Raw genomic sequence first — 22,184 nt, 5'->3', positions numbered from 1 at the left:
CTAATTACTAATGTTTTGCACTAGTCAAATAACTGATATTTGCACCATTATTTAAGGCTCCAGAAAAAGCATGTCTTAAAGCAGATATTAATTCTCAAATTTTCCAACTATAAAGACAGTAGTGAAAACCCACACCAAATAGAATGATCTGTATCTAATAGTCTCCAGCAAACTCCACCAGCAATGAGCAGTATGCATTTCATTTTGAAGTAAACACACAAGCCAGATGATGTTAGATGTCAAATAATAAGCTAGTGTTATTGTCAAGTTTTGGTAAGGTTGTTATATAATAAAAAAGGCTTTTTAATATAAATGTCTTAGTCTAAACATTTCTGTTTAATAAAAGGAGTCAAATATATACATTTCTAAAGCATCTTGTATTGTCTGTTTCTTTTCTGTTGGTGTTATGTTGGTTTTGATGACTTGCTTTGTGCCATTAAAATTAGGTTAACTTGTATTTGCTTTTGTTTTTCCTTAGAACTGAATCAGCTAAAAGAGATGAGTCACGAACTGAAGGAAATGGAGGAGAATAATCCATGTGAGAAAGATTATTTAATAACTGAAGAAATAAGTTGCTCATATACAAAAAATAATTCCCAAAAAAGAGCTCGGAAGGCAGAAGCTAAAAGTCATTTTACCTGCCAACTGTGTGGAAAAAGTTTTGCTCGAAAAACAAACCTTAAAGTCCACATAAAAAGACATACTGGAGAAAAGCCTTTCGCATGCAAAGAGTGTGAGAAAAGTTTCACACACAAAGCAAGCCTTAACGTTCACATGAGGAATCACACTGGGGAAAAGCCTTACACCTGTCAGCAGTGTGGAGAAAGTTTTAAACGTAAAGGAAACCTTAATTGCCACATGAAAATTCATTCTGGTGAGAGCCCTGACAACTGCCAACAGCATGGAAAGAGCTTTGATCAACAAGGAAAGCTTAAAGTAAACATGACATTGCACACTGTAGAAAAGCATTTCATCTGCCAACAGTGTGGAAAGAGTTTTGACCAACAAGGAAACCTTAAAGTCCACATGAGAGTTCACACTGGAGAAAAGCCTTATACCTGCCAACAGTGTGGAAAAAGTTTTACTCAAAAAGGAACATATAATGTTCACATGAGAATTCACACTGGAAAGAGCTCTTTCGCCTGCGGTCTGTGTGGGAGGAACTTCACACGAAAGAACAATGTTAAGACTCACATGAGAATTCACACTGGAGAGAAACCTTATACTTGTAAACAGTGTGGAAAGAGTTTTACACATAAAGGACACATTAATACCCACATGAGAGTCCACACTACAGAGAAGCCATTTTCATGCGATCAGTGTGGAAAGAGTTTCAAATGTAAAATACACCTTAATAATCACATGGGGATTCACACTAGAGAGGACTTTTATATGCCATTATTGTGAAAGGAGTTTCACACAAAAAAAACATCTTAAGAATCATGTAAAAATTCTCATAGCAGAGAATGTGCCATCATTGTGGACAGTTACACAAACATTGGAAAACTTATGGATAGGTAATTCACACACACACACACACACACACGTGTTAAATTTCTCTCGATAATTAATTTAAATGCTATAATCCAAAAAAAAGTGATCTTACCAAACTACTTCATCTCTGTGTTTCATATAAAGCAAGAAGAATGCTACATCTAATAAGCCACAAATTACAAAAAATATTTTTACACTTCTGGTCATATATTGTATTGCAAACATGAACAGCTTGAAGTTCTTAATGCTTTGCGTTCAGGTGGTTCTTTGTCTCTACATTGTGCATTAAAGTTATTTAATTCACAACTAGCCATGGAATATCCTTTACAAAAAACATGGCATTTTATCATTCATTCCTAATGCAGGTTCAAGGGTTCACATACTCCGCCAGCTTCGCCAGGCAAAAGAGGATGCTTACAGTAGTGAGGTTAAAGCCTTGTACAAACAAACAAAAGCACGCTGACAAAAGACATCAGAGTGGCGAAGTTACTTGAAAAGCTGAAAAAACTGTTTTCTATCCATGAGCCTGCATCAGTTTGGAATTCCTTCAAAACTATTACCAGCTACAAGATGCCATCCCCCAGCACTGAGGTGAATCAACAACTGGCTGAAGACCTGAATGAGTTCTACTGCGGGTTTGAATAGCCTGGTCTCACATCTCTCACCTGCTCTGACTGTCTCTCCACACAACCTTTAAACATACCCCGTTCCTCCCACCTACTGCTTCCTAGCCTGCACTCAAGATCTGTGAGGAAGATGTCTGTAGAGACTTCAGAAAAAGTAGAAAAAAGTAAAGCCTAAAGCCCAGACAGTGTCTCACCAGCCTGTCTAAAAGCCTGTGTGATACATCTTCAGATCACTGGAGCTGTATGAAGTCCCCTCCTGCTTCAAGTGCTCTAACATCATCCCTATAATAAAGAAACCAAAAATCCCAGGGCTAAATGACTATAGACTTATTGCCCTTAAATCTGTGGTCATGAAGACATTTTAAGTCATTTGGTTTTTGGCCCACTTTAAGGACATTACTGGACCTTTGCTAAACCCTATTCAATTAGCTTATCAAGCAAACAGGTGCATGGATAAACTTCCTGAAACACGCAACTGAACACACACACAACTGTGGAGGTGATCGCAGACTTTAGGATAAACCTCCCTGCACTCCCCCTACTCACCATCATATACAGCACGGTGTCATTCGGTTTCCTGGGCATGACCATCTCTCAGGACCTGAAATGGGAAACTCACAAAGTTTTTTCTTGCCACCAAGAGTTAAAGACTGTTAAACTTTTGGTAAAACAGCACTCATCACTGTCACTTTTTAGTTATCTGAACAATCACAGTGAAGGAGGGGCGGGACTAAGGCTGCATGATAAATCACATGCAATTGTCATGCGCATCTTGTCAGTAAAGCTGGTTCTGTGATTAGTAGTTAATCTCCATCTCTCCATTAAGTGTGCTCAGATGGAATGGACTTTAATACACAGAGCCGTAGTTCGCTGACCAGCTATGCAATATCGAGTTCATAATCGCAGGTTAAAAAATAATGCTTGGAGAAACATTTCATTAGGGATTCGTCTGTCATACTGCTTCAGCATATATTCCATATCATACCAACCACAACGTTTAATTTTTTTTAAAAACGCGGCACTGTCAAGTTCTCACAGCTTGGTGTTTTCAGCTGGCTTTGGTGGACACACGGCCTTATTGTTACTTGCCGCTACACATATAGCCTGTTACATTAACATTTAATCATTAAGCAGATGCTTAAATCCAAAACGACTTTCAAATGAGAACAATAGAAGCAATTCGATCAATGATAGAACAATAGTATACAAGTGCCATGACAAGTTTCAGTTAGTCTAGCGCAGTACACAGTGTTTTATATATATATATATATATATATATATATATATATATATATATATATATATATAGAATAGAATAGAAAAGAAAAGGTATGTGCTAGTATTAGTTGGTCATGTGCTGGCAAAAAATATTTTTTTTGAAAATGACTGAAGACTCAGTTGTTCGAATTGAGATTGGGAGGTCATTCCACCTGCTGGGCACAGTCCAGGAAAAGGTCTATGAGAGGGATTTTGAATCTCTTTGGGATGGTTCTGTTCACTTGCAGAACGCAAGCTTCTGGAGGGCGCATAAATTTGAACTAGTGAGTTTAGGTATATTGGTGCAATGTCAGTGGTCGTCTTGTAGGCAAGCATTAGTACCTTGAATTTCATGCACGTGTCTATGGGTAGCCAGTGTAACCTCTTTTTGGGGGAAGTCGTGGCCTAATGGTTAGAGAGTCGGACTCCCAATCGAAGGGTTGTGAGTTCGAGTCTCGGGCCAGCAGGAATTGTAGGTGGGGGGAGTGCATGTACAGTGCTCTCTCCACCCTCAATACCACAACTTAGGTGCCCTTGAGCAAGGGATCAAACTAGTGTATGTGTTCACTGCTCTGTGTGTGTGCACCTTGGATGGGTTAAATGCAGAGCACGAATTCTGAGTATGGGTCACCATACTTGGCTGAATGTCACGTCACTCTTGCTGCTGCGTTCTGGATCAGTTGCAGAAGCTTGATAGAACATACAGGAAGGCCCGTAAGAGAGCATTACAATAGTCCAGTCTGGAGAGAACAAGTGCTTGGACAAGAAGTTGGGTGACTTGCTCTGACAGGAAGGGTATAATCTTCCTAATGTTGTATAAGGCAAATCTGCAGGACCAGGTGATTGTAGCAATATGGTCTGTGAAGCTTAACTGATGATCGATTGATCTCCTAGCTTTCTGGTGTTCCTGGAAGGAGTTATGGTTGACGAACCCAGCCGTATAGAGAAGTTGTGATGAAACGATGGGTAAGCTTGAATCACCAGGAGTTCTGTCTTAGTAAGGCTGAGCTGAAGGTGATGGTCCTTCATCCAGCTAGAAATGTCTCTCAGACAGGCTGAAATGTGAGCAGCTACCGTAGGATCATCTGGTTGGAATGAGAAGTAAAGTTGAGTGTCATCAGCATAGCAGTGGTAAGAAAAGCCATGTTTCTGAATGACAGATCCTAATGACGTCATGTAGATGAAGAAGAGTGGTCCAAGCACTTAGCCTTGAGGAACCCCAGTAGCAAGAAGTTGTGACTTAGAAACATCACCTCTCCAAGACACCTTGAAGGACCTACCTGAGAGCGGTTAGAGATGCTGATCCTTTTTAGGGTGCACAAGAGAATCTGGTGGTTAACTGTGTCAAAAGCAGCAGACAGATCCAGCATGATGAATACTGAGGTTTGGAAGCTGCTCTTGCCAGTCGCAGGGCTTTAGTTATTTAAAAAGGGGCAGTCTCAGTTAAGTGGGCACTTTTCAAGGCAGCTTGGTTGCTGTCCAGAAGGTTCTGTACTAGAAACATTGGTTGAACACAACTTGCTCAACTGTCTCAACTAGAAATGAATGAAAAAAAGGGATCTGTAGTTTTCTTAAAGTGCTGGATTTAGAGACCGTTTCTCAAGCAGTAGGCTTACCTGACCCTGCTTAAATGCTGTGGGAAATGTACCAGAGTGAAGAGAAGTGTTAATAATGTGAATAAGTAAAGGTATGAATGAAGAAGAAATGACCTGAAGGAGGTGAGTGGGGATAGGATCAAGTGGACAAGTTGTAGGATGATTGGAAAGGATAAGTTTGGAAAAACTTCCATCTCCAAGAGTGGAGGGAAGAAGGAGAGAGAGTGTATTTTATTCGTTATGAAGTTATCATTAGTCTGCAGTGTGGGGAATTGTTTTTTGAAAAGTTAAAACTTATTTAAAAAACTAAACCTACATAAATGTTTAAAAACTACACTTAAATATAAATTAAATTAAAACTTAGGAGTTAAATAAGAACTGTACTGCTAAGTACAGTACATTTGTTATTTAATCACAGATTTTAAGAGTTTTATTTAAAATCTTTTAATATTTAAGTTTTATTTACCTGAACGTAGGCACAGAGCAGTGTTAATGTTCAAACTGTGTATTTTACAATGTTCAAAGTGGATGACAATAATAAATAGTCTTATTAGGAATATTTTTTTTAAAGGGATCATATGATGCAATTTCAATTTTTCCTTTCTCTTTGGAGTATTCCAAGCTCTTGGTGTATAAAGAAGATCTGTAAAGTTGATATTCTTTATAAAAATTAAGAGTCAACCACACACCCCTAAAACGGCTCCGTCAAACTCGTTCTATCATAATGTGAGAAGATTTACATAATGCCACTCAAAAGTTCACGCAAAGAAAAAAGGCGTAACTTTTTTTATCTCTATTGCAGCTGCCGTCATGTCGTGGAGTCAATGTGTGTTTCATTGTGAAAGCGAAACTACTTGTTTGTCCTTCCAAAAGAGGACAAGACTAAAAATCATTGGTTAAGTTGTGTTTCAACACTTTTCCAGAACAGTCCATCCCAAATATTCAGATGTGTGCAGTGTATTTTATGAAGGAGGAGGACTGTTTCCTGAAAGAATGGCCTGCAATGTGTCTGTGGCACAACTGCTGTTTCTATAAAGTGGGGCAGTTCAAACTTTGCAAGGACAGTCTGGCGCTTCTGACTCAGCCTGTAAGTACCATATTTATATGTAAATAATTTGCCATGATGATTAAAGCATGAGTTTTTAGCAGTGTAGAGTAGGTTTGTTTCTTGTTACTCAGATCAGAAATGCAGACATGGTTTTATGGTTACGCAGCGCGATACCCAACGCAACGCGTAAAAAGACCGTATAAGTCATTATAATCTGTAATTATGTGCCTAATGGATGCAAAAATGTCTCGTTTGTCATGGGTTTTATTGATTTTGTCTTGTCTAGTGATGTCCAGAGCGCGAACAAGTTTTTCCATTTAACCAGATCTTCTTAGAGAACCGGTTGAACCGGTTCACCAAATCGAACTGAATCTTTTGAAACTGTTCATGTCTCCAGTATGCACTAATCCACAAATTACTTAAGAAATTACACTCCCTCTGACGCGAAATAAACCAATATCCCGAGTTATTCAGTTACTCCTAACAGTACATTGACTGAACTGCTAAAAGAGAACCGATGATGGGATGTGTACAAGCAGAGCAGCTGGACTGAGTCTCGTGCTGCTAAAAACATCCCACCTCTCCACCTTAAATAACACATCAATTTGCTACCTGCTTTTATTTAATTTAAATGTCAAATTAAAATTTGGTTTATTTGCTATCTGCTTTTGTATAATTCAGTGGTTTTGTGGTGTTATGCATTATACAAATACAGATTTTTATCAGCTGTAAATACAGTAAATAATGCTTACATCTGTACATAAACCTTGTAATTTCTAATGTAAGTTACTTTATTATATATATATATATATATATATATGTATGCGTGTGTGTGTGTGTGCATTTATTTATTTTACGTATGTGTTTTATGTTATTCTTTCTCTCGTGTTATATATGTTTGTACCCAGAGCTCCTGGAAACCAAAACTAATTCCTTGTGTGTTTGTGAAAACTTAGTGAATAAAGCTCATTCTGATCTGATTCAGTGAAAGTGACATGATGTGTCGCCAAGTATGATGTCCCATATTTTGAATTTGTGCTCTGCTTTTATTCCATCCAATTGCACACACACACACACACACTGTGAAAACACACCTGGAGCAGTGGGCAGCCATTTTTGCTGCTGGACCCGGGGAGCTGTTGGGGGTTTGGTGCCTTGCTCAAGGGCACTTAAGTCATGGTTTTGAGGGTGGAAGAAAGCACTGGTCATTCACTCCCCCCACCTACAATCCCTGCTGGAAAAATAACCTGTAAAATAACACTTTATAGTCTTCACTGTATAAATAACACTGGGTACGCACTAAAAGATTTTTCAAAATGTTAGAGACCAGAAACACAAGGATAAAAAAAAAAATCCTAGTTTTACACTAGATCCGAGTTTATCCTCGGGGTTCACACCACACCTCAGGATTTTCTTCCAAACAGATTTAGTCACTCTTTACACACATTACACCACAGGAAAATCTGACAAGATCATCTTTAGAAGCACCAAGATAATAAGGACATTACCTAGGATTATCATAAGGGAAGAAATCGGCCTCAAAGCCCAGTTGTCTTGACTCTCGGACAGTGCTGAGAAACAGAGTCAGGTGCTGAACAGCTGTGAGAGACGAGGAAGGGTGTCTTTCGTACCCCGGCAGCAGAAGACAGCCTCTTCTGAGGGAAGTACAGGAAGGTGACACTTCACTCTTGGTATTTTCATGGAGGATTGATGCAATGTTTTGCTCTGGCCCCGGCTCTTGATCTTCCTCTCGTGCATAGTTAGAGACTCCAGATTCCTTGCAAACTGGAAACTTTTAATACAGTTTACCATATTAACGTAGTTAGATTCATTTAGTTTTGTTAGAGCATGTGGCAAAGGAATGAGAAAATGTTTCTCTGCATCCTCGTCATCCTGAGTCTGTACTGTCATCGTCCTTATCTGAAAGGGAGGATCACCTTGTTAATGTTGCTAATGTATGTAAACAAGTCTATTCTGCTCACTAAGGCTGCATTTATTAGATTGTTTATTAGATTTATTATATATTCGATGCAAAATTTCTGTGATGCAAAGCTGATTTTTCCAACAGTTTTGCTCATTAATGTTTAAACCATGAAACCTTTTCAGGATTCTTTCATGAATACAAAGTTTAAAACATATAACATATAAAACACTTGTATAATATTATAAAAGTCTTTACTTTTGATCAATTTAATGCATCCTTGCTATTAATGTCTTCCCAAAGAGGGGAACAATAAAATAAAAGTCTTCTAACATTTGAACCATTTACAAAGATATGAAACAGTACTGCCATTTTAAACATTGGTAATAAGACACTGAAGACTGGATGCTGAAAATTTTACTTTGATCACAGCAATAAATTACATTTTAAAATACGCTCCGGAAACGTCTGTGCAGCAGTGTACCTTGTTTATTACAAGGTATCTAAATTGAGAATGTGTACATTATTATAAGAACTTACATTCCGATGATTATTTGCCTCCCAGACTTATTTTTTTACCTTTGCCCTGTATCTCTTTTCCAGAAGCTGATAAACCATTATTTTATAAACACTATCATTAATGGACTCTACACTCAAACATTACTGATTTGTATTTAAGACAGAATTTTACTTCGTGTTCTTTCACTGATGCATTATTTGGACATTTATGGGCTCAAAACGCTATATATTATACAGGACTTTTATTTTGATCTGGTGAGGTAACGTCATAAGGCTGCGCCGCTTTCCTGAATCTGTTGTGTTTCGACCAAAGGAAGGTTTGTGTTTTAGACATTTTTAATGTTTACATCGATACAAACCGTTCTGGAAGGTTTTCTTTTTATTATTATTTTTTTTACAGGCGATGTAAAAAAATAATAATAATTGTTCACCAACGAATGCACAATTAAGTGCGTAATGTAACATTATTGAGAGTAATTTTGTGAAAGTAAAGGGCGTCCACATGATTGACAAGTGTAGGCTAGTCTCATTTCGCTCTCTGTATAGTGCATCGTTTTATTTTGAGCACGAATTCAATCACTGCCAAGTAGTGATGGCAGAAGCCGAGCTGTTCGAAACTACGAGTCAATTGAATCAAATGATCAACTGATTGAATCGCTCGAATCACCGCTGCTCAAAACCGTGTTATAATGCAACGAGAACACCAAACAAACATTTGTCATGACAAACCAGCAACAAAAGAATTAGAATAAATATTAAGTTTATTTAAAGTCTAGTTCTTCTTTTGGATATGATATTGCTAGTTTTGAGTGTTTTGGGACTTTGGGACTCCCTAACTAGTTCGCAGACTGAACAACGGAGATGAATTAGACGCATCCAGAGATTTAGTTAGGAATTATTTAACTTTCTTTTAATTATTCTTTACTTAAACAGGACGAAGTGGCTGAAAACACACACAAACTCCTGGTGAAGCAGCCAAGATCCACGTGAGACACTTTTATAAAGATGATGTTTATTAAAGAGGAGAGTGAAGATGTGAGAATTGAAGAAACATTCAGAGTCAAACAAGAAGACATTGAGGAACAAACAGGTTAGTTTTCATCCTCATAGTTGACCTCGCTCATTTTAATGTCCAGCCCTACTGACATAGAGAGATGAAAATACAGAAGTAGCCAACAAAACAATTGTTTTGCATAACATTAAATCCATTATCTACTTTTAATTTGAAAACAGTCTAATATTTTACATGAAGCAAACAATGACAATTGTTTTCACTTGACATTTGTTTTATTTTTATTCAACTCGTCCCCAAAAGTGCCATACTAACACATACCTGAATGTAAATACCCCATCCCACTGCAACTCTTGTTTTTAAATGAAAAGTGTACTCCATGTGATTGGCTTTCAGCTCTTTGTAATTAAACTATGAAAACATGCATGATGCTGTTTTGTTTAAATTTTTTAAGCAACTTAATTATGATTGGTTTATAAACATAATTTTAAACACCTTATTTTAGCACTTTTTCCACAGATAGTCATGTTATCTTATGCTCGATGCAACCTCTTGTGGCCTCGGGAGAAAAGCCAAAAACTCTTCTAACTTAAGTTATGCATTTTAAATTTGAATATAATTTGAATTTGAATCCTATTTAAGCACAAAATTCGAATTTAGTTTTCTGTATTCTGTGAACAAAGAAGTACAATCTTACAACTGTAGAGGTGCATCAACTTCTGAATGAAACTACAACAGTCCACTGTGAAAATGAAAACTAACTGCGTAGCCTCTAACACTGGCCTATCATTTGCCATCCTCATCCCTCTCTCAAAACAATTTGCCCCCACTGTCGTGTAACACACCGGGTAACTCCTTTGCGCAGTCTTTTGCACTTATTTTTGTTGGCGGATGAGAATGATTTGCGTCCTTCACCCTGGTTTCACCGCGGGGTTCACAGATGATGTTCACTTCGCGCAATTACGTCACTTCATAAGGTTCCCATTGGAAAATAATGGCGATTTACTTGTGTGAACATTTTTCAACTTTCTGCTAAGATATATGTTACTTTTTTGCAACAAAAATTATTATTATTATGAAATCATGCTACCTCCGCATATTTTGCTTCCTGAAATCGTATGCGGCGAAAGTACGGCGTATTTGAAAAATTGCGACCCCCACATAAATATGCGGCACTTGGCTGATTATGCATTAAATCACGCGATTGCATAATCGCGTTTTTCTCGAGGGACTGTATAGCTGCTTTTCCACAGACGGGGGCCAAACGATAAGGAACGGTTTCGACAGAAAGCTTTTAATGACGTTGACACTTCAGATCAGTCTCTTGTTTGTTGTCTGGCTACAAAAGCCTTGTCAGATCTGATTTTTCTACATAGCAGATTGGAGTCTGATCATATTTAGTAAGTCACATTAAATCTTTTTTACAAATCCGTGGTACGTTCATTTGTGGTTTGAAATTCTATTTCTTAATTTGTTTGAGTCGGAGTGCTCGGATCGGATTTTGCATAGGTTTTTCTCTAGGGGTGTAATAGTAGACAAACAAAATGGTTCGGTACAGCAGGGGGAAAAAACTAACAATTTTTTTTATTATTAAACAATAGTTTACTGAACAAATAGCTCTTTCTTTAAAAAATTATAATTCAAATTTTCTTATGGATAAAAATCTACCTAGGGTTATGCTCTAATGAGCCCTTTTACATTAGGCCTACTAGCCTACAAAGTTACAGTTAACAACAGAACCCAAACTTACATTTTAAAAAATAATTAGCAATTAAATGTAAAAAGGAACACTCAACTTACAAATGTATGCAAACATGTGAATTGCACATAATGCAGTTTTTAAATTAACTTTTTATTAAGTTATATTTATTGTTGAAATATTCATTTACACTGCTTCTTATAACACATTTCCTAAAATATTTATTTAAACATCAAATAATAAGACATCACAAACAAAGTAAAATAAAATGTAATTAGTATATAGGTCTAATATTTTCAAAATGCTCTTCTCCAGACTTCATTTATAGTGAACTAACAAGCTGTAGACTCTGATGACTTACCTAAGGGAAAATAATTGGTATATGGTAAAAAAAAAAAAAAAAAAAAAAAAAAAGAGAGACTGGTACAGGACATTTTGTTTATAAGCTGTTTTACTGATGTCTTTCCATGAAACACTGATTGAGCGATTACATGAGGCACGAGATGGTCATGTGTTTTATTTCGCGTTAAAATAGTAGTAAATAGGAAGAGATGATCATGCTGCCACTTTAAGTAAGCGGCACACTCTGTTAAGCCCCTGTCCCCGAACCTCTAAGGTGCATTATACATTATATTAAACTGCCAGAGATCACTGTTCATGAGAAAAACAGCAGAATTGATTCTTTAGCCCTGTTCACATAGAATTACATTTACATTACATTTATTCATTTAGCTGACGCTTTTATCCAAAGCGACTTACAATTGCTATATATGTCAGAGGTCACATGACTCTGGAGCAACTAGGGGTTAAGTGTCTTGCTCAGGGACACATTGGTGTCTCACAGTGGATTCGAACCCGGGTCTCTCACACCAAAGGCATGTGTCTTGTCCACTGCGCCAACACCACCCATTAGTATTATCTGGTGTAATCTAATTCAATCAGCCATGTCTGTAATTTGTGGAGTAAAAATTCCCCCGCAAATGACCTAACATATTTCGCCGAAATATGTCCTCTGATAAAATTAGTCTGCGATTTGGTGGGTCGTATATAATTTTTCAAAGTTTTTGTTTTCTGTGACCCTTTTTAACCATCTTTCACAAAGAATGGAGCCTGCATCGTAGTGTTTGATAATATTTTGGTTGCGGTCATATCACTATTCCTGTAATGAGTATTCGACTGGCGGCAGGCTTAGATGAACCCAAGTGCAGTTTATTTACAAGGTGTAATCCAAACAAGACTTGACGAGATGAGATGAGAACAGACTTGACTAGAACAGAATAAATTCACCAACATCCGGTACATACGTCATATGGTGGCTCCTGATGCCCAAACAAACCAAACCCAAGAAATTCAGGAGGGTGGTGGAGCGGAGGCAAAAAAGGGGAGGGATGGAGGGCCAGGCCCATTTAAAAGAACAGGACCTGGGGCCTGTACCATGATGGTAGCTGAACAAATTCAGAGTTACAGGATTAGTTTTGGGTTGACACAACCAAACCTCTCCAATCCAGCTTTGTTGGTACCATGACGCTGTTCATCAACTTTATTTGTCAACTCAGGCTTTGGTCCTGAGATTGTGGAGCGCATGCACATGAATGTCTGACATCACTGGCGAACAGCCAATCATAATCCTTGCAGCACAAAGCAAGTCTGATCTACTTCTCCCAAGAGACCAGTGAGATTCAAAACTAAAAGTTAAAGGTTTTGTTAAAGTTTAAGAGACTGAAGAATATGACAAATTTAACCCTTGTGCATTGTTCAAATTCACTACCCTTTCGATATGTTCGGGATGAAAACATCCACTCAATTAAACTACTGTAAAAATGTATCAGATTCATTTATTTTATTTTTTTGCATAAATCTGTTAATCATCTTCAGTCCTGATCAAAACTACCAAATGTTTTTTTTAAAAATCCAAGATTTTAACTCTTTAATTGCCAAGTTAATAAATGATGTCACTGATTTGAAAAAAAAAAAAAAAAAAAGACTTATTTTCTATATAAAAGTAATTGTTGCTGGATTTTTTTTTCTTTTTATCAAAGTCTTGGGCATGTGAAAGATTAGTAGCAACGTTTTTAATAAATAATAAAATCTTTTTAACTGACCAAATTGCCTCCCGTTATGCATTTTCAGATGCAGAAGTAACATTTACTCATAAAAACAACCCCAGAAGCTTCCAGTAGCATATTTATAAGATAAAAAAAATAGATTTCATACATTTATTTGCTATACATTTAGTGGATCATACACTATAGGCCACTGTTTCCCAACCGTGGTGCCATGTAAACAAAACATTTAATATCTTTAAATAGCTAAAATGCTAAAAAAATATCATCTATTATATTACATATCAATTTCTGCTCCCCTATGGCCTGCCTTTCTGAAATGAATTGATTATTATTTTTTCTGAAAAGCCATGTGTGTGCTCATTGGCCAACTATCCAGTGTGAAATGTTATGCCCCTTACCATACTGTGATGCTGTGTGCCCTGTCGCGACAAGACAAAAACAATAAAACCCATTGTAAATGAGGCATTTGTCGCATCCTGTGGGGACATAATTACTTTTTAGAATGACTTATTGTATTTTTATGCGTTGCATATTGCTTAGCATAAACATAAAAACATTTCTGCATTTATCATTTGAGAAACGACAAACAACAAGCCTACTCTACACTACTCAAAACTCACATTTGAATCATCAGTGGCAAATTATTTAAATATGAAAACATACAGACTGTGAGTCAGAAGTGCCAGACTGTCAGACTGTCACTTTATAGAAACAGACAATAGGCTACTCGTTATGCAGTGTTATGCAAATCTTCTCACATTGTGATGTAGACGTGGCGGCGTGTTAGGAGGATGCGTTTTTGGTAGGAGTGGTTGACTTAAATTTCATAAAGAATATCTCTTTGGATTTGAGACTTTAGTCTTTGCATCTTTACAGATCTTATTTATGCACCAAGAGCTTGTAAGACCCCAAAGAGAAAGGAAATTTTGAAATTGCATCATAATTGAATTGCCTTTAAAATAAATTGTTGTAAAACAGTTTATGGTGAATGATTGTTTATTTGTTTGTGAAAACATGCTTATTTAACCAAATATTTTTTGCATACTCTTGATTATCGAATGGGACCCACAGGGGAAACTTACAAACATAAAAAGAAGAAGACTTGACATTGATCCATGTGGCACTCCATACCTGTATTTGATGAGATGTGTCTTGATTTACACAAGCAAAGTTGTAGCGGTCAGATATACGCAATGTTAACCGAAAGAGTTAAACCATGCTAATTCTTGTCCAGAAATGGCAAAAAAAATAAAATAAGTGAATGTCATGGCATTTTTTTGTCATAATATTTAATAGCACCTGATGAAAAGCATGTAGCACATGAATATGTGCAAAAAAAATAATTAATAGCTTTTATATGCACAGTCTCTGTACTACAATGGGGATTAAATCCTGATTGAAACATTTATCGACTGATAAAATAAATTTTCTCTCCAAAAAGTTTATCTTCTAAAATCATAGAGGAGAGGAAAATATTTTGGCAAATGTGAGATATGTCTGTAATTAACCAGTCCTTCTGAGTTGAGCTTTTTCATATGGGGTCTGATAAATGCCTGCTTTAAAAGTATTTGGGATATTTTCTAAAGAAAGTGAAGAGTTCACTATAGGCATTACAGGCAACACTTATTTCAGTAGCTTAGTTGGTAGTGTTTAACAATCATTTTGTTGATTTTGATGATTTACATATCTTGCTTTGTGTCATTAAAATAATTATATTGGTCTCTTTCTGCTTTAGACCTGATGTCACTGAAAAAAGAGAGTCAAGCACTGGATGAAATGGAAAACAAAGAACATCATGATTTCAAAACCAGAGAAAATTTTTGTATCTCACAGACTAAAAAGACTACAGGAAAACGAGCTCCGAAAACCGGAGCAAGAAGTAAATTCACCTGCCAACACTGTGGAAAAATTTTTACTGAAAAAATAAACCTTGAAGTTCATATGAGGATTCACACTGGAGAAAAGCCTTACAAATGCTCTCAATGTGGAAAGGGTTTCAAACATAAACAAACTCTTAATGCCCACATTAAAATTCACACAGGAGAGAAGCTATACCCCTGCCAACAGTGTGGAAGGAGTTTCAATCTAAAAGGAAACCTTGAAATCCACATGAGGATTCACACTGGAGAAAAGCCTTACACCTGCAAACTGTGTGGAAAAAGTTTTGTTATAAAAGCAACCCTTCAAAGGCACATGATGATTCATACTGGAGAAAAGCCTCACACCTGCAAACTGTGTGGAAGGGGTTTCATTAGAAAATCAGACCTTGAGGTCCACATGAGAATTCACACTGGAGAGAAGCCTTACACATGCCCTCAGTGTGGAAAGAGTTTTACACGTCAATATACTCTTAAAGCCCACATAAGAATTCACACTGGAGAGAAGCCATACAACTGCCAACAGTGTGGAAAGAGTTTTACACGTAAACAAACTCTTAAAGACCACATGAAAATTCACAGTGGAGAGAAATATTCCAACTGCCAACAGTTTCAGATGTAAAAAATGACTAAATAACCATATAAGGTATCATTCGATAAAATGAATTTGTCATCAGTAAAAAGTTTCACAGAAAGGAAGCACTGTAAGGATCATGTAATAACTCATATCAGAAAAAAAAGAATTCATTGTGCTTCACTGTGGAAAACTGGAAAAAGAGACAAAACAAACCTTTATATTTACTTGAGAACTTTTACATGCGGTCACGGAGTGACTCACAGAGTTTCAGATCCAAATAAAAATTAACTGTCACATGATTAGGGATGGGTACTGAGAACTGGTATTTTTTTGGACCGAATTGGGTCGATTCCGTACCCTTCTGGACAAACGATACTGATATCGATACTTACGTTGTTTTATCTTTTAATTCTGTCATTATTTACTCAGTCATGTTGTACCAAACATGTATAAATGTGTATTTATTCTTGTGCTGAACACAAAATAATATATTTTGAAGAATGTGGTTAAGCAAAGAATTGCTGGTCCCCACTGACTGGGGACCAGCAACTGTTTAGTTTCCCACGTTCTTCAAAATAACTGATGTACAACAGAAGAAGAAACTCATTCAGATTTGAGAGTGAGTAAATGATGACACATTTTGTGCAAACTATTCATTTAATGTTGATGAAATAAAACACAAATAGAAAAATAACTGACTGTCAAGTTCAGCAGTAATAACATAAATTTAAATTTTCAACAACCTCATATCTTTTTGCACCTAACAGTATCGATTAAAGTATCAATAAGTATCGGTATTGATAAAATGTAAACGACACCCTTCCCTACACATGAGGCTTCACACTAGGGCAGTAATGTTTAGAGACTCTGACTTGTAACCCGAAATTGTTACAATCAGGGTCTTGTAGGCAAGGTTGGATCCAATTGCAGCTTTATTGAAACAAAGAGCATAGTCAGACAGGCAAAGGTTGTATACCAGCAAACAATGTCCAGAGGGCAAGGCAAAAGAATAATCCAAAAGTCATGGGGAAGTTGTTGCCTAGTGGTTAAAGAGTTTGACTCCTACCCTTAAGGTTGTGGGTTCGAGTCTCGGGCCGGCAATTCCATGACTTGGGTGTCCTTGAGCAAGTCACTGAACACCCAACTGCTCCCCAGGCGCCGCAGCATAAATGGCTGTCCACTGCTCAGGGTGTGTGTTCGCTGTTGTGTGTGCACACTTTGGATGGGTTAAATGCAGAGCACGAATTCTGAGTATGGGTCAGTATGAGTATGGTTGTATGTCACGGCTCTTCACTTCAACAGGCAATCGATAAAGGCAAGCAGCAAAAGATCAGATCAAATAGGCTAGGGTCAGAACAACAAGACTAGAAAACGGAGTACAAGGCTAAACAATAATCAGCAAAGTCTGTGTGGATGTGTGCAACCTTTATAGTGCAATACTGATGAGGTGATGAGAAACAGGTAATTGCAATTGATGAGTCCTGGCAAAGGATTATGGGAAATGGAGTCCAGGGTGAAGTGGCAAGAGTCTGGAATGGAGTGCCCTCTAATGAAGCTCACAGGCACTCCAGCTAGAGATCGTGACAGAAATGTTGCGGGTTCCAGAATTGTCAGTGGGGGGAAGTGAATGACTGAAGTGAGACCATTGAGCTCGACACCGAACCCACAAATGCTCCCCGTGTGTCACAGCAATGTGGCTGCCCACTGCTCCGGGTGTGTGTTCACAGTTTCTGTGGGTGTGTGTCCACTATGGATATGTGTCCGTGGATGGGTTAAATTGCAGAGTACAAATTCTGAGTATGGGTCACCATACTTGGCCACACTTAACTTGACTGAAGAAAAGTAATTTACTTGTCTTAAAGGTATAATTATTAAAGTCTTCAATTATTCACTCTCAAGTTGTTCTAAACTTATATAACCCCCCTAACAGGACATACATGGACACACCTGCTGACGTCACTTGAAATACTCTTAGGATCTTGGAGGGTGTTTGAGATGAATCTATGTGTAGTAGAAAAAGCTTCTATAATATGGTGTTGAGTGATTTTATTTTTCAAATCAATGTGTTTATTTCTTTTCTTATCAGTCTTTTAATTTGCCCCGTTGGGTTTTTTTTTTTTTTGTCCATTTGTTTGAAAGGGTGGTGCCCTTTGATTTCATTATAAATGATGTAAATATTACCAGGTTCATAACTGAGGTGGTGTTTTTGAATGCCTGTGATTGCTGTAAACAGGAAGTCAGGGAAGTCCATCCTAATTTATTTTCTTTACTTTTTCCGTAGGTCAAGTAGGGGTTATGTTTTCATTAAGTAGAATATTTTGTTTGTTGTTTTGGATTTTAAGGGGAAGTCACACTGCACTTTTTGTTCCATTGACTTCCATTCATACGCATGCGAAAGCGTCAGACCGGAAAAGCAGGCTCATGCGAAAAATTTCGCTGCGTTCGAAAGTTCAAGTTTGGTGAACTCTGACCTGCGAATTCACATCACGTGAAGTCGTGTGACCAGTAGATGATCGATACTGCATGACCTCTCTGTACAGAAATTACTAACTAAAGGAAGTGCTCATTTTAGCCGTAGCACAGCATCCTATTTTATATAATACATATTTAAAAGATAATATAAAAAGAAGCTGCATGGTTCGCAGTGTCAATGGAAACAGGAACAGATGGTAAGTGTGTATATATTTATAGAGAGAGAGAGACAGAGAGTACAATATAATAAGATGCTTTCGACGCTGTCGCAAAAGACAGTACAAGCACAGATTAATCCATGTTGTAATAACTAAGGGGAAACCGTTATATCTTGCTCCTGCCCATATTCGCAGCAGCATCCGAAATAATATGGCACGTTCAAAGGCTAGTGTGACCGCCCCTTTACCAGTTCTGCGATTAATATTTGAATGGTGTAAAAGAGAAACAAAACAACTCATGGAAACAGTAAAAGCAGTTCATTGATGTCCAAGTCATTTTCATGTCAAGCTAACAGCTAACATTAACATTTAAGACATTTAATACAATTTAAACGTCAAAACTCACTTTCAAACACCAGCAAATATCTGAATTAACTTACGTTTGCGGCCCAATGGGATTTGACCACCATATGACACTGTATTTTATGTGAAGCTAAATACTATTTATGCTATCCATCACCATTATATATGATATATCTGCTTATGGAAATACCCAACACCACTTTAAGATCTTGTACAAATCATATATGATTATAAGCATTTATTCATTTGTTTTCATATTTGTTCTGTCTTTGTTGATACTGGACCACTGCGATTGAATGTGTAAGTGTGTTTGATTTTTAAATGAAATAATGATAAATATTAGTTTGATTTAGCATGCTGACACAAATGAATAAATGGCTATTTGTACTATAAATTATTGGTATATCATTTTTTTATTAATGGAGTCTTTAGTTAGTTGACATACTTAATTTTAATAATTATTTTCACCTCACTGGTGAAATGGTGGGGTTGTATGATGTTTGCTTCATAGATTTGTGTTAAGGGTGGGTTATAGAGTAGCACTGGTCAATGATCAATCTTTCTGAATGTGATGTATATAGGCTATTGTGACTTCAAATAAACAGAAACAGACTATATTGAATAAGCAGGCTATCTATATTCATACCATTTTATTTCTTTGTGACTAATTTTAAATTCATTATGGTCAATGTATAACATTATAGTAAAACATTGATATTTTAGGATTTATATTTTTAACAAAGCATGCAAACAAACGGCCACTTTTATCGTGTTCGTTTTCTGATCGTGCTAGTTCCAGTGATTGATTTCTTTACAGTTTTCTTATAACTTCTCTTTGTTAGAGAAATGATGTGCGTGACTGTGACGAGTGGGGCGGGGCCGAGGTGCGTGGGAACAAGGAGTGAGGCCAGGTGTAGTGATTGGAGATGAGCTGCACCTGGCCTCACTCCTCGTTCCCACGTCCCTCTGCCCCGCCCCACTCGTCACAGTGACGTTGTTCCAAAGAGACGTGTAAAGGGTGGGTTTTAGTGAAGTGCAGTGGAGCTTCTGTCCCCCAAAAATTTGGAGGATGTCATTGCAGGGTAAGGGTGTGCAACCAAATATTAAGGAAGGGTGCCTTTATTGCTGCCCCTGCAATTTTGGGGGGTTTCTTCTTTGAAATTACTACATGCAAGTTGAAAAACAATGTTCTTTGTTTTAATACTTTGGACCTCCAAATAAAAAAATTCTGATGATATAATTTTTGTACATTTTTATTTATTCCTGAAGATATTGTATAGTTTCTGCAAAAAAATGAAGGGGTACCAATAATGGTGAGCAGGACTGCATATATCAGGGGCAGTGTCTCAAAATTTTGGATAACATTTTTTCTTTTTTTTTCTTTTTTTAGAATAGAAAGAATGGAGAAAGGTTTCCCTAAGAGAAGAGAAGGTGCTGGCCCCATTTCTCCAGGACAGTTCCTGGTGCATGTTGATTTGAGCAGAGGTGGAAAGAGTACAAAAATATTCTTCTCAAGTAAAAGTACCATTACATGAATGAAATTTTACTTAAGTACAAGTAAAAGTACCAGTCTAAAAATCTACTCAAGTAAAAGTAAAAAGTGGCTTGTTTAAAATTTACTCAGAGTAAAAATTACTTAGTTACATTTTAACAGTGATGGGGAGGCAAAAATGGGACCAAGGGTGTCAGAATCTGTTCCTGGAGGGCCACAGTCCTGCACAGTTTAGATATAACCCTAATTAAACAAACCTGATCCAGCTAATTTAATCATTTAGGTTTATTTGAAAACTACATGATATGTGTGCTGGAACAGGGTTAGAACTAAACTCTGCAGGGCTATATGGCCCTCCAGGAACTGAGTTTGACACCCCTGGCACAGGCCTATTAATCTCAAACTAGTTGTTTTTAATTAAAGAAATCAGTTTTCATATTTTCAATGCAGACGAAATGCAGAAGCTTCATCGGAAGTGGCATTTAGATGTATTTAAACACTGTTTAGTGCAGGACAAGAATGCATTTAACCTGCAGTTACAAATGCATGAATGTTTTGATATACAAGACATAAAATGTTGAATACTCATTTGAAATGATAAGAAATAAATTATTTTAAAAAAAAAATCAAAACATACTTTAATTGTGAACTTAAAATGGCCAGTATGTGTCAGCAAGTCACTGTTAATAAGTGAGTCATTGTGATTGAACCGAATCATTTAAACGGTTGATTAATTCAGGAACTAAACAGTCATGTTGCTCAGAGATGCAAAACTGTGCTTTGGTGGCTATGTTTGGAATTATTTTTTGTTGTAAAAATAGAGCAAAAACAGGCAATATGGTGTCTAAAACGCAAGTCTCTTAATTAACTTGTTTACTGACCTGTTGTAAAATATGTGTGTATATATATATATATATATATATATATATATATATATATATATATATATATATGTATATATATATAAATATGTATGTGTATATGTATATGTATATATATATATATATATATATATATACAGTATTGTTCAAAATAATAGCAGTACAATGTGACTAACCAGAATAATCAAGGTTTTTAGTATATTTTTTATTGCTACGTGGCAAACAAGTTACCAGTAGGTTCAGTAGATTCTCAGAAAACAAACGAGACCCAGCATTCATGATATGCACGCTCTTAAGGCTGTGCAATTGGGCAATTAGTTGAAAGGGGTGTGTTCAAAAAAATAGCAGTGTCTACCTTTGACTGTACAAACTCAAAACTATTTTGTACAAACTTTTTTTTTCTGGGATTTAGCAATCCTGTGAATCACTAAACTAATATTTAGTTGTATGACCACAGTTTTTTAAAACTGCTTGACATCTGTGTGGCATGGAGTCAACCAACTTGTGGCACCTCTCAGCTGTGATTCCACTCCATGATTCTTTAACAACATTCCACAATTCATTCACATTTCTTGGTTTTGCTTCAGAAACAGCATTTTTGATATCACCCCACAAGTTCTCAATTGGATTAAGGTCTGGAGATTGGGCTGGCCACTCCATAACATTAATTTTGTTGGTTTGGAACCAAGACTTTGCCCGTTTACTAGTGTGTTTTGGGTCATTGTCTTGTTGAAACAACCATTTCAAGGGCATGTCCTCTTCAGCATAGGGCAACATGACCTCTTCAAGTATTTTAACATATGCAAACTGATCCATGATCCCTGGTATGCGATAAATAGGCCCAACACCATAGTAGGAGAAACATGCCCATATCATGATGCTTGCACCTCCATGCTTCACTGTCTTCACTGTGTACTGTGGCTTGAATTCAGAGTTTGGGGGTTGTCTCACAAACTGCCTGTGGCCCTTGGACCCAAAAAGAACAATTTTACTCTCATCAGTCCACAAAATGTTCCTCCATTTCTCTTTAGGCCAGTTGATGTGTTCTTTGGCAAATTGTAACCTCTTCTGCACATGCCTTTTTTTTAACAGAGGGACTTTGCGGGGGATTCTTGAAAATAGATTAG

At 36.9% G+C, this 22,184-nt stretch overlaps 2 protein-coding genes across 2 annotated transcripts in view; both read left to right on the top strand.

The window, feature by feature from the left end:
* The window catches only part of LOC127969393 (zinc finger protein 239-like), a 29,923-nt gene extending 22,909 nt beyond the window's left edge, over positions 1 to 7,014 (top strand). The window contains exon 3 of the mRNA XM_052571312.1: positions 479 to 7,014. Within this exon, the coding sequence (XP_052427272.1) occupies positions 479 to 1,407 (929 nt within the window). The 3' untranslated portion in view covers positions 1,408 to 7,014. The remainder of the gene's footprint in view (positions 1 to 478) is intronic.
* A 1,710-nt stretch (positions 7,015 to 8,724) lies between these two features.
* LOC127969591 (gastrula zinc finger protein XlCGF8.2DB-like) lies at positions 8,725 to 15,990 on the top strand. Its single transcript, XM_052571667.1, has 3 exons — positions 8,725 to 8,777; positions 9,394 to 9,550; positions 14,973 to 15,990. The coding sequence occupies exons 2-3, from the start codon at positions 9,466 to 9,468 to the stop codon at positions 15,734 to 15,736; spliced, it is 849 nt and encodes a 282-aa protein (XP_052427627.1). The 5' UTR covers positions 8,725 to 8,777; positions 9,394 to 9,465; the 3' UTR covers positions 15,737 to 15,990.
* Positions 15,991 to 22,184: the final 6,194 nt, after the last annotated feature.

Source organism: Carassius gibelio, chromosome A4 (assembly GCF_023724105.1).
Source record: "Carassius gibelio isolate Cgi1373 ecotype wild population from Czech Republic chromosome A4, carGib1.2-hapl.c, whole genome shotgun sequence".
Taxonomy (NCBI): Eukaryota; Metazoa; Chordata; class Actinopteri; order Cypriniformes; family Cyprinidae; genus Carassius; species Carassius gibelio.
This window is presented reverse-complemented; position numbering and strand designations above follow the sequence as displayed.